Below are 13,499 nucleotides of genomic sequence, written 5' to 3' on the forward strand. Positions count from 1 at the left end.
CACATTTTAATATATGATAGTGACAATAAACCACATTTTAATATATGATAGTGACAATAAACCACATTTTAATATATGATAGTGAAAATAAACCACATCTTAATATATGATAGTGAAAATAAACCACATTTTAATATATGATAGTGACAATAAACAACATTTTAATATATGATAGTGACAATAAACCACATTTTAATATATGATAGTGACAATAAACCACATTTTAATATATGATAGTGAAAATAAACCACATCTTAATATATGATAGTGAAAATAAACCACATTTTAATATATGATAGTGAAAATAAACCACATCTTAAAATATGATATTGAAAATAAACCAAATTTTTGTGCTGTTTGTTTTCAATGGCTTAGAATAAGATATATGGCATCCATAAAGCCTTCTTATAACAATTTATTGATTTTGTTTGCAAACATTTTCTATTATCTCAATTTCATTATCCATGTGTTAATGGACAAAGACTCTGATTTTATAATGTTTTTAATAAAAAGACATGAAAACAATTAGATGGGGGTGTGGCCGAGTGGTTAAAGCAGACACTGGACTAGTAATCTAAGGATTGCTGACCATGTGGGTTCAAACCCTGTCAGGGGCAATCCGTGGCAATCTGTTGTTTCCTTGAACAAGAAACTTTACATTCATTGCTCAGGACTGGTTGGTTCCAGGAACACATTAGAGTGTTTTAATAAGCTTATAGCTTCCAACACAATTGACCTAAAATAAATTTGTAAATTTGAAAACAATGTGAAAATACAGTTTTTGACATTTATTTAGAATTTTATGCCAGTCATAGCTTTATATTCTTCCCATAGTAATAATTTCAAATAAAATAGTACATAATTTGGATAATAATCTCCCTTAGAAAGCAGAACATATGACTCGGATTGTAATGGCATGCATGTTTAGTTACAAAACAGAAAGAAGATTTGAGCCATGTCATGACAAAACATAGTGCCTTTGTGACCAGCATGGATCCAGACCAGCCTGCCCATTCGCGCAGTCTGAATTGGATTCATGCTGTTCCCTATCAGTTTCTCTACTTGTAATAGGGTTGGTAAGCGAACAGCATGGATCCTGATCAGACTGCGCGAATGCCCAGGCTGGTCTGGATCCATGCTGGTCGCAAACCCATTATGCTGGTTTTGTCATGGCGCGTCTCATTTATTTTATGATATACAGCAGAGTTAACAGTTCATATATCAACTAACCTATTGCTGGAATACCCTCTTGCCTTTATCTCCAAATTTTGTGTCATTTTTTTCTCAGATTTATCTTTGTTATTTTGCAAAGACATTTTTGGCACTTAAATATTATTATAAAAAAATATAACACTTTCACTGCCTTAGAAATGTAATTTAAAAGGTATAAATATAAAATGTCCTGTTTAAATTAACTTGTATCTTTTTTTTTTTTCTATTTTGCACAATATTTTTCATCTCATTCCATTAAATATCATACTTAATCTACAGTTATATAACTTTTAAGCACTTTTTTTAATTCATTCCAAATACTTTATTCCTCTGTCTGTATCACATAATTTAACATATTAGCCGAGTCATGACAAAACCAACATAATGGATTTGCGACCAGCATGGATCCAGACCAGCCTGCGCATCCGCACAGTCTGATCAGGATCCATGCTGTTTGCTATCAGTTTCTTGTCTTGTTATATGGTTAGTAAGCAAACAGCATGGATCCTGATCAGACTGTGCGGATGCACAGGCTGATCTGGATCCATGCTGGTCGCAAACCCATTATGTTGGTTTTGTCATGACACGGCTAATATTAAAATAACACTTTTATCCATATCAACATGAAGAAAGATAAAATAAAGTCACAAGTCTTACAGCTCATGTGTTATATCTTAAAAGTTTAGAATGATGTTTTTTTTTCCTTAATCATAATTGTTAAACACCATGTTTCAGATTACTTAAAACTTTAATTAAATTTAACAAAAATCATAAATTCCATGTAAAATATAATGCATGTATCGGTATTAAAAAAAATAAAAAAATTTTACCATTATTTTAAAGATTAAAAATTACATTGTCAATAGTATTGATTACAAATAATAGATGGTTATATTTAACTTGGAATCTTGTCATAAAAGATTTTTATCTCTAAATTATTATATCATGCCATTATATATTATATGCATACTTCATTTTGGCTGTTGGCTCATGTCTACAATTTATGCTTAAAAGTATATATATATTTATATGAGGCCAACTACATGTATGACAAGAATAATATTAAAGTGTTTATTATCAGTTATGAACCTACATGAATATAATATTTATCACAAACCCAAATTCAAGACTGTTTAAAGTGCAAAAGAATCATTTTTCATTGACGTGCTTATAGAGTAATGCAAAAATTGAGTGTGTCTTAACACTATGTTTGCATAACTCAAAATAATATACAGTGTAACTTCCGAAAACCGAACACCCATGGGACTTGTCAAAAAGTTCGGATTTCAGAGGTTTCCGGAATTCAGAGGTTTATGATAATGTGGACGAGACTAATCCACTTAATATCACTAAATGTCAAGGACGATGTGGCCATTACTGCAATATCATATCAGTTTGTAAAAATGTTGTTAATTGCATAAACTAACATATCGTCCGATGCTAGTTAATTAATTATTACATCAAATGCAATAAAATCCCTAAAGACGTTTGATGCATACATTGTCCCATTAATTGTCATTTAATCCGCTAATAAACACTTCAAATTAACTGACCGCCGTAAATTACTTTGACTAACCGCATCACTTCAAACATACCATTTCAGTTTGTGATTTTAACGCGTGTCAAATTACACGATCACCGCTAATTAGTAAACAATCGATAGGGAGATTAAATCTTCCTGCAGGGTTTACAATGTATTTCACACCTTTGGATATTTCCGGTTTTTGGAGGTAAAATTGCATTGATTTGACTCTAATTTGTCGAAAATATCATTCGGAATTCAGAATTTAGAAGTTCTGGAATTCAGAAGTATTATATTAATAGAAAATAGAAGGGAAAAATCGGGACCGAAAAAATTGTTCGTTTTTTAGAAGTTTCCGGATTTCAGAAGTTCTGGAATTCGGAAGTTACACTGTATTACATTTATCACATACCCAAACTCAAGACTGTTTGAAGTGCAAAAGGATCACTTTTCATTGACGTGCCCATAGAGTAATGCTAAAATAGAGTGCGTCTTAACACTATGTTCGTATAACTCAAAATGATGTCACATCAAAATATATGCACGGCCTTGCAATACCATCTTTATTTAGCCACAAAATTGGCACTGGTATGTGATAACATCAATTACTGCTTGTTATTGTATATAACATGTATATTATCTAGTGGTAGACAACACAAAAACAGTAAACATCCTTATTATTTTGATGATATTTCAAATTTTTACGTACCTTCTGATATGATATCCGATATTGTCCGGTCTCATCTCTGCCGCACGTGAAAATGCCTCGAGAGCTTCCGGGTATAATCTTTGATCAAACAGAGACTGTCCTTGAAAGTAATAGAGAAATGACAGTCTATTATAGAACTGTTCATTTGACGGGTCTAGCAAACACGCTTTCTTATAGTTCAGTATCGCTGACTGAAAATCGCACAGTCTCAGATACGCCTCCGCCCGTTCCACGAAAAAACGCACATCATCTTTACGAATTCCCATTGCCTTATTGATGAAAAGAATGACTCCTTGATAATTTCCTTCCTCCTTCATCTGTATCGCTTTATTGAAGCTGTAAATAATAAATATTTATGCAGTTCATCTCTTTATTTACATGATACTTGTTCCGTGTTTTTAACCCTTCAACTGCATGATTAACCTTTACCATGCTGAATTTCTTAAATGAGCTTTCCAGCTTCCATTTTTGGACATGTTCATTATCAATTTTGGGAATATCAATATCTAAATTTAAAGTTTATCAGCCAACAGTATAGAGCCTGGTCAGACTGCACCGATGTGCAGGCTGGCCTGGCTCTATACTGGTGGCAAAGGCTTATCATTTCCGCTTCCAGCAGAGTAAGGGTTAATGCAGTAACGACTACTTTTTGCAATTTTTGACCTCTTTATGATAATTAACTTCAATTGTAAGTGCCATTTGATATGTGTAAATTTCTTTCTCTGTTCACTATACAATATTTTACTTTTTAACAACATTGTGAAAATTTTTCATGAAAATTAGCATGAATATGGAGGCGTGCTGCTTTAAGGGTTGAACATAAAGTACTTTCAGCACTATAAGTTGAATAACACTTACTGTTTAACAGCTGTTTCGTCCATGATTTCTTGCATGCTAGGTTGTGGCGGTTTTTCCATCCCCCATTTCTCTGTGTGGAAGATACTCTGATTCTGACGCAGTTTCGCCTCTTCTAGGGTCTTCTCATCCACAGCTGTACTAAATACACCTTCCCCACCACTTACTGAAGTCACCTGAGTTTTCTTATGAAAAAAAATGACATAAAGAATTACATCTTTCCTGCATTATGTAAAACAAAACTATAACTAACATTTTTATTTAAAGGAACTCCACTGAGGTGCAAAAGCATAAAATCATATTTTATTTACATACATCAAAAGGGGCACTTGAAACAGAAAGATATGCAAAATATAAATAAGAAATATACTCAAGATTTAATTGAAAATCATGTTAATGTGCTATTATTAGCCAGATTTGAATTTTATGTCATGAAAAAAGTTATTCTTGAAAAAAAGAGTGAATGAAAGATCTGAAAATTCTCACACAAGCTATTGGTCTATTTCCAAAACCATCATGTCAAAAAAAGCTCAGTGGAGTCCCTTTAAATTGCAAACAACACAAGTTGTCATAGAAAATTTAATTTCTACCTCAGGAAAACAAACAATTGCACTGTCTGTACATGTAATAAAAAATCAGCTAACTTTTTATCAACATTTATCAACATAAAGGCTATTTTTTGGCTAATTTTTTTTAATTAATAAAATAACACAAGAGTCTCGCAATGAATTTGCTAAACTGTCATCCAAACTTAATTAAAATTTTCAATTACAAATTCACTTTAATCTGGAACACAAATTCTTTTTACATCGTAATATCTCTCAGCTCAAAAAAGCTGAATTTTGACCTCAATTTAGCTGAACCATGAGCTCAAATAAAATTAACATTAAGCTCAAAATATAAGCTGAACTAAAAGTTCAAATATGAAAAAAATTCTCAGCTCAAATAAGTTGAACTTTGAGCTTAAATGAGCTGAATATTTAGCTAAAAATAAGTTAAAAGTGAGGATTTAATTCATTAATGTGAAAAAATTGCATGTGGATATTTGTGACCAGTGATATATACATAAGTTATAAACTGCAGTAGTTGTGAGCATAATGTTCATATTTTGATTTCAAGACAACAGTACTTTAAATGACAGGTCAAGAAATGACCATGACCTCTGTCATACACACATTGTTTCTTAAGCCTTGAAAGGTTCTAAGCAAGCGTAAGCAACAATTGACAAAGTTATAATGTATAATTCAATCAAAATGTTTACTTTCAAATAACTGACACATGATGGTCACAGAACAGCTTTAGTGTGTCTGTACAAGATGAATGGATCTTTTACCTCAATTTTTATTATTTATTTTTAGAAATTATAACATTCTGAAACAAAGGTGAATGTCAAGTAGTACACAATCAAAGTGAAGAGGTCTGGTTAGCAAGAGAGATTTTGTCAAGTTAAAATTGAAAGGTCAACAATAGGTATGCAGCTGTAATTTTTCTAGTTTAAAGGTCAAAGACATATACAACAGGCTAAAGGTCAAGGACAGACTGAAATAAGATAACTTTTTAGGCTTTTAAGGTAAAAACTCTTAAGCACAAAGGTAAAGGATAGAATCAGCTTCCCGGATCATTTAGGCCTTTATATCAAAAGATAATTAGATGTGCAGAATGGAATATCTTTGGTCAAAGGTCATGGATAATGTTTGCAGGAAGGGTTTTCTGAAGAAAGGTCAAAAATAGCATGAGCAGGTAAGTTATTTTAGACTTAAAGGTAAATGCAGAATTAGCCAGAGATAATTTAAAGGTTGTTATAGTGATTACCAATGTTAATTAAGATATAAATGCAAATGAAAAAAAAACAACAACAGTATATTGTAATTTAGTCCAAGTTTTCCTAGTAAAGAATTTTTTTTTTGTCATATATGTAATAAGAGGTTAATATATGGCAGAGTAGGGCAAGAAAGTGATAATTGGCCTGCAAAATGAATATTGGCCCTTGAGCATTATTCATTTCAGGGTCGATTATCACTTTCAGACCTGTCTCTGATGTTCTTGAAGTTAGCTTGCTACTTTCCGACCGAAATGTTTAATTACTGTGTATTTTTTGTGTGTCTGAAGTGAATTAAACACAAATATCTGAAAGGATTAACTACTGTATTAAAGGGTTAAGGGAGAAGTTATTAGTAACTTGATAAACGTATAATTTGCATAAATCTCCCGTGAAATCAGGTATTCATTTTAACTATAAACTACATATATAAAATACATGTAATAACATTATTGATACTAGAGTATCACAGAAGATGTTAGTGAACTTTTTCAGCTGAAGGCATATAGCTTATGAAGGTTATTTCACAGCTACACATATCTCATATTAGGGCTCTTGTTTGGTAAAATTTGGGGCCAAATATGGGCCCCATTCACCCTGTAAAAAAGTGTGTTTTTCCACCCTAAAACCAAAAAAAAAAAAAATCTCCCTGAAAAATAATATTTTTTTATACAAAGTATCAAAGATGTATTCAATTTCATTAGAAATAACTGAAATATTTCATGACAACAGCTTATTGTTGATAAATTTGTAAACTGAATCTTGTTTTCAGTGGTTTTTAATGAATTAATTTTTTTTCTGTTGAAATTCCCCCTTACAAGAAAAATAGTTAAAAATCATGCAAAATCCCACCCCCCTTCCCTTGCATGGACCCTGGCCCCAGTCTCAAAATGCTAATGAGAGCCCTTTTATCTCATATAACTCAGCATATCCATGCAGTCTGACTAGGAACTATACTAATGGTAACTTAATTAATTTTAAGATTCTGATACTGAAGTGAATGCCCTATAATTTTGAAATCAAGGCAGGACAGACTCATTGCACAAATTCAGCCATAAAAAGTCATCATTAAATCAAAAGGGGCCACAACTCTGTCATAATACAGATATACAAAAAACTGGCATGTGTGCCTAAATATTCTTTCAATGTAAAATAAAAATAATTTAATTTCAGTATTAATAAATATTAAAGATCAACCCCATATATTTGCAATAATTTTCTGTCAGATTAATACAGCTGTGAAATTACCTCCAATTTTTTGTGATGAAGAGTATTTTGGAAAGGGGAGATAAGCACATACCCTACTCTGTCTACTTTCCTGCTCTACACTAAGTCTCCAACGTTCCATGTAGTAAAGGAACTATAATATCACTAGTAAAGTTATAATTGAGCCGCGTCACGACAAAACCAACAAAGTGCGTTTGCGACCAGCATGGATCCAGACCAGCCTGCGCATCCGCGCAGTCTGATCAGGATCCATGCTGTTCGCTGTCAGTTTCTCCACTTATAAGAGTTGGTAAGCGAACAGCATGGATCCTGATCAGACTGCGCGGATGCGCAGGCTGGTCTGAATCCATGCTGGTCGCAAACCCACTATATTGGTTTTGTCGTGACGGGGCTCATATCTAGGTTTGTCTAACACAGGTATGATACATGTATATACATGGGACAATTTATTATAGGGAGCTGCAATTATCATACAAGTAATTTATATATTTACATTATCAAAATTCCTATTTTTCAACTCGATAAAATCAACATTCATTTAAATATATCACATTTGATCAGTTTTTAAGAACAGCTATCTTTTTTAGTTTAATATTATTACAGTCTGGTGCTTTTCAATGGATCTATCATATTTTCCATACATTCAAAATTTTAGTTAATTTCAGCTCCCTAAAACTACAAAAATAACCCCCTTAAAACCCCCATGTTTTGACAGAATAAATTCTAAAATAGTGAGAGAGAAACAGATGAGATTAACATGCAAATATTTAATTTTACACATTAACATGCAAATATATAATTTTACACATTAACATGCAAATATATAATTTTACGATATAATTTTACACATTAACATGCAAATATATAATTTTACGCATTAACATGCAAATATATAATTTTACACATTAACATGCAAATATATAATTTTACACATTAACATGGGAATATATAATTTTACACAGTCATTAACATGCAAATATTTAAAAATGAACATGCAACAAAAAACGAATGCCAGGATAATGAAATAAATAAGGGTGGTTATGATGTCTTCATCACTAGGTTTTGTAAACCTATTGTACTCATTAGAGATCAAACACTTAACTTTATTTATTTGATTCATTTAAAAAAACAGCAGTGACATCCAAATACATGTGTATCACTACTGATAGTTCTATATTGACCTATGATATAACACTGGCTCGACTTTGACTGGGGTTTTAGAATGATTGTCATCCATTAATTTTCTATAACAAGAGCTGTCGGTAGGACAGCACGCTCGACTATTCTAAGTGCTTGATAGCAAAAGAGCCTTGATAATGTTAAATTTTTTAATATCACAAAAGATTATTTTTTTTAATAAATTCATGTTATAGGCCTTAGAGAGAGTCTAATTATACAGTATTGGCTTGACTTTTCGGAAGGTAATGTCACAAGGTTGTTTTATTGAGTATAATAATACTAATTACCTATGAATACATAAATTTGACAGAAAAGGTACGAAGGCTTCTAATTAAGATGTTTTATCAAGTAAATCACTGCTTTATTATTTTGAATGCATAAAATTGTCCCAAAAAAGGCACAAACCCTTCAGTAGTAATTGAGATAACAGCTTACAAGCAAAACTTTACCATGAATTTCTAAGTTGAAAAAGGGGAGAAAAATCAGCCTAAATGCAAGATAGAATTATGGATCTTTGTCAGTGACCTACAATTATGACCCTAAATGCATATGTGAAGTTTTAAATAAATATCTTAATAGTTATTGAGATATGTAAAACTTGCATGTAAACATTAACCAAGAGACTAAGTAGAAAAGGGGATATGAATCAGCCTTAATGCAAGATAGAGTTATGGAACTTGGTCAGTGACATACAATTACGACCCTCCAATTATGACCCTAAGTGCATGTGTAAAGTTTCAAGTAAATATCTTTGAAGACCTTTAACCTTTAACCAAAATTTCTAAGTTTCAAAGGGGCATATAATTCTTCAAATTTTGCAGGCAGAGATATGCAATTTTGCAAACTGATGTACATTGTTACTATAAAAAAGTATTTTAAACTTCAATTGAATATCTCATGCAATAATTGAGATATTTGACTTTACAAAAAAACTTTAACCAAAATTTCTAAGTTCCAAAGGGGCATAATTCTGTCAATATTGTAGGCAGAGTTATCCAACTTGTCAATCTGATGTACCTTGTTACTATAAATAAGTATTGTAAGTTTCAATTGAATATCTCAAGCAATAATTGAGATATTTGACTTTACAAAAAACTTTAACCAAAATTTCTCAGTTAAAAAGGGGCATAATTCTGTCAATATTGTAGGCAGAGTTATCTAACTTGTCAATCTGATATACCTTGTCACTATAAATAAGTATTGTAAGTTTCAATTGAATATCTCAAGTAATTATTGTGATATTTGACTTTACAAAAAACTTTAACCAAAATTTCTAAGTTGAAAAGGGGCATAATTCTGTCAATATTGTAGGCAGAGTTATCCAACTTGTCAATCTGATGTACCTTGTTACTATAAATAAGTATTGTAAGTTTCAATTGAATATCTCAAGTAATGATTGAGATATTTGACTTTACAAAAAGGTAGAAGGTGCTTATAATCTCAAGACATGTCACACAATGAATTGCATAGGCTAGCAAGACAAAGTGCTTCATCCAATATGATAACGATCTGATTTAACTCATTAGGATCGGATTTAACTCACTACAGTGTTGGAGTAGTACCTCTCGACGCTTGCAGAAATCATGATCACAGAGTAGAAAAATATCGCTTATTTCATCAATACTGTTCTTACACTCTATCATTTATTATCGTATATAACTGCAGTGTGAACTGATAAATTTAGATGTCTTAAGAGTGCATTTCAACGAGTGAAAAGGCGAGATTTTAGCATTTAATCATTCAAGCGCCTTGTCCAGTATATACCAGAATACCATATTTACAATGTAGTGTGGTACTCCAGTACTATTTTTGGTCTCACTCATTACGATCATGCTGTTTGTTATATATTTCTATCCGAAGATCTTTTTATTTATCCAAAGCAGATTACCATTTCCATGATTCAATAAGTTTAAGTGAGACTATTTTAAACTAGTCAAACTCTGTTTTTGACAAATTTGAAGGAGCATGTTTGACTGTTTGTTTTTTGTGACAATCTACCATTGAAATTTTTTTTTAAAGATGCATGCCTCTAGATGAGACAAAATATTTCCAGAAAATAAAAATTGAGAAAAATGTACATTTGTACTAAGATATTGAGAACAGTAAAAAGATGCACAGTAATAACTTACATGTAAAGTGCAGTTAAAAGACTGACATTGCAGTATTTATCACCATATTTCTACTTCGTGACTAATGCAGTTATAGGGCTACTTTTACATATTTAAACTTCTTTTTGGTTATTAACATGGGTTGTAAGTACCTCTTGCAATGTGTAAATTACTTTCTTTGTTCAATTCACAGAATTTTAAACTTTTATAATACTTTTTCAAAATTTTTATGAAAATTAACATGAATTTCGAGGCATGCTGCTTTAAATAATCTACAAAAAGTCTACAGGAGATATCATATATCGTCCCTTTAGTGCAGAAACAGATAAACTCCTATTAAATTTTATAAGATGTTACCCTGTTACTGCACTGAAGTGACGAAATATTAATTGCTCATATTACCTGTGGATCGGAGGAGTTATATTCGTCTTCCTTTGACCATGGCGTACCTGACACGGTGCTGGGAACCAGGGCCATGTGACTACTCCTTGAGTCTGGCTCCTCAATCGTGTCTTTACCTGATTTCTCATCCTGAAAAAACATTTAATAAACTGAGACTTAATTTTCATATCACTATTTTCTTTATTGTTTTCCTTCAAAGGAACAGAAGATTTATCAAATTTTACAAAAGAGCTAATATACTGTTCCATGTTAAAACTGAACTATATTTATAGCAATAGAAAGAGTTCAAAATTTTTGAAAACTGAAGTATATTGTGAAAGACAAACCACTGTTTTGTTTTTCCTTCTTTATTTAGTTAAATAACAAGAGCCACAGCCAGCCGCCAGGCAGGGGCAACACTCGACCTTTTTACTTTGTCTAAAAAACGGCAACACCGTTATGGTTCTAACAATACCTCTATTTAAAAAAAAAAGAAAAAAAGAGAGAGCTAAAAACCAATACCAAGTTACCAACCTTCTGACCATTGTCCTGTGTATGATGATCTTTCATGAACTGGTGCTCAAGTTCCGGATAAAACTGGTGAACATTCACTTGATTTGGATCTTCTGTTATCTAAAAAAAAAGAAACCACTTCAGTTGTAAAACACTTATCAGTGTATGTGCCTTATGATGTGCCTCTAAATGTTTAAAAAAAACATTGTGATTTTCATTCACGGCAACCATATCACATGATGTATGATGTCATTATTAGGGTATGGCATGCAGCAGTTTCGCTTTGATTGACAGAGAAAATGGCTGTACTTTTTTATGTCACCACCAATTTTAGTGTATGCTAAGTGAAGAACTGTTTATCATGATACCTTGAAATGACATCATACACAAGGTTGGTATAATTAATGATAGGTGGTAAATACTTGTAAATATCAACAAGTCAAATGACAGCAAAATCTAAGCAAAGAGAAAAAGCTCTGCATTTATGATGAAAAATTTGAAATATCATTTCAGCTGGAATCCTATACTCAGTTTACCTTAGCTAAACAATCTTCAAAGATTTAGAAAATTGTTTATTTCATTGACAATACATTTAGAATAATAATAAATAATCATGTAATAAAAAAACATCCCAATAGAAAATATATATTTATAAAAATTAAATTACATGTAAATATGAAACAGACTTTGCTAAATAGAAATATATTATGATCATAAAAAAGCATAATGAAATAATAAATATATATCATGTTGTTTTTTTTTTCATGTAGACCTTTGACATCTTTAACTAATTTTGCAATATAATTGCAAGCAATAATTGTGTTACAATAAAATAGTCCATTCTCTTAATAAACAAATATTCTTCAAAATAAAACAGACCGATTATATTCAATCATTTATATTTATAAATTCTACCCAACAGTTGCATTGTTCAATTTATGAATTTCTATTGGCGATTCCCATTAGAAAAGACCCTGAGTCCAACTAATTGTACTATGTGTTGAGATATTGTGCTAAGGGCAAAAATCTCCCCTCTAAAGCTAGAGTCTGAGATTTGTGAACAAAAACAAAAATATATCAGAATCTAGCTTTGGCATGTCAAAATATTTTGACTAATAAAGACCCCTTATTTTAAAGGAACTACACTAAGGTCAAAAAACCTAAAAACATAAAATTTGAATTTGTTACATAGATCAACTGAGAAAGATGCAAAAGATAATTAAGAAATGTAAATAGAAATTAATTGAGAAATCACATTTTTGTGCTATTTTTAGCCAAATTTTTGGTGTGAGAAAGTAATCTGAAGTTTTGCACACAAGCCTAGACCTACAACAAATCAAACATTAATCTTGAGAAATTATTTCCTGTCCATGTCCTGTCAAAAAACCTCAGCGGTGAGTCCTTTTAAAAGTGTCAAATTTAACCTTTCATTGTGGTAATTGTTAATTTCTCTATAGAAATCACATTTAACCAGCAGATGATGAAATACACAGTTTCAGTGTTCATAAAAAATACTTGGCAACTTAATATTAAAATCACATTTGAACAGGTAATTGTCACATAACAGGTTGACAAAAACTATACAATTGTCTTTTTGAATATATATTTCTGATATTGGAATAAGATGTGAAAAAAAATATGTGGATATAGAATCAAGAAGTGACAAGGAGAGTGTGTACATTTTGCATTGACAAACTATAACAATTTTGATATAATGTGAGTGAAAAAGAGTGTCCCCACTCAAACTCTTGCCCTCACCTTAGAAAGGGTTAGCTGTAAAAAGACATAACTGAACGCTTACAATTCAAAAGCAATACAAATGATGTCAGTTACAATTTTTCAAAAGCATATAACATCAAATACAAAAATGAGTTATCCTAGCCCAACATCTATACATGAAAACAATCAAATACTGTAGAACGCTGTAAATTCATGTTGTCAAAATTTTGTGTTTTATTTTTGTCCAAATTGCAA

General features: G+C 31.4%; 1 protein-coding gene across 4 annotated transcripts in view; it reads right to left on the minus strand.

Moving 5' to 3' along the window:
- The window catches only part of LOC132745891 (tetratricopeptide repeat protein 16-like), a 34,185-nt gene that overhangs the window by 16,416 nt on the left and 4,270 nt on the right, over positions 1 to 13,499 (minus strand). For 3 of the 4 annotated variants that reach the window (XM_060734916.1, XM_060734901.1, XM_060734908.1), the window contains 5 exons: positions 11,547 to 11,645; positions 11,034 to 11,162; positions 7,418 to 7,477; positions 4,302 to 4,483; positions 3,444 to 3,779 (listed from right to left, as the gene is read on the minus strand). In XM_060734916.1, coding sequence (XP_060590899.1) covers positions 3,444 to 3,779; positions 4,302 to 4,483; positions 7,418 to 7,477; positions 11,034 to 11,162; positions 11,547 to 11,645 — 806 coding nt within the window. The remainder of the gene's footprint in view (positions 1 to 3,443; positions 3,780 to 4,301; positions 4,484 to 7,417; positions 7,478 to 11,033; positions 11,163 to 11,546; positions 11,646 to 13,499) is intronic. The other variant, XM_060734924.1, reaches the window with a different exon arrangement.

Source organism: Ruditapes philippinarum, unplaced genomic scaffold (genome assembly GCF_026571515.1).
Source record: "Ruditapes philippinarum isolate M1 unplaced genomic scaffold, ASM2657151v2 ctg211_1_1_1_1, whole genome shotgun sequence".
NCBI lineage: Eukaryota > Metazoa > Mollusca > Bivalvia > Venerida > Veneridae > Ruditapes > Ruditapes philippinarum.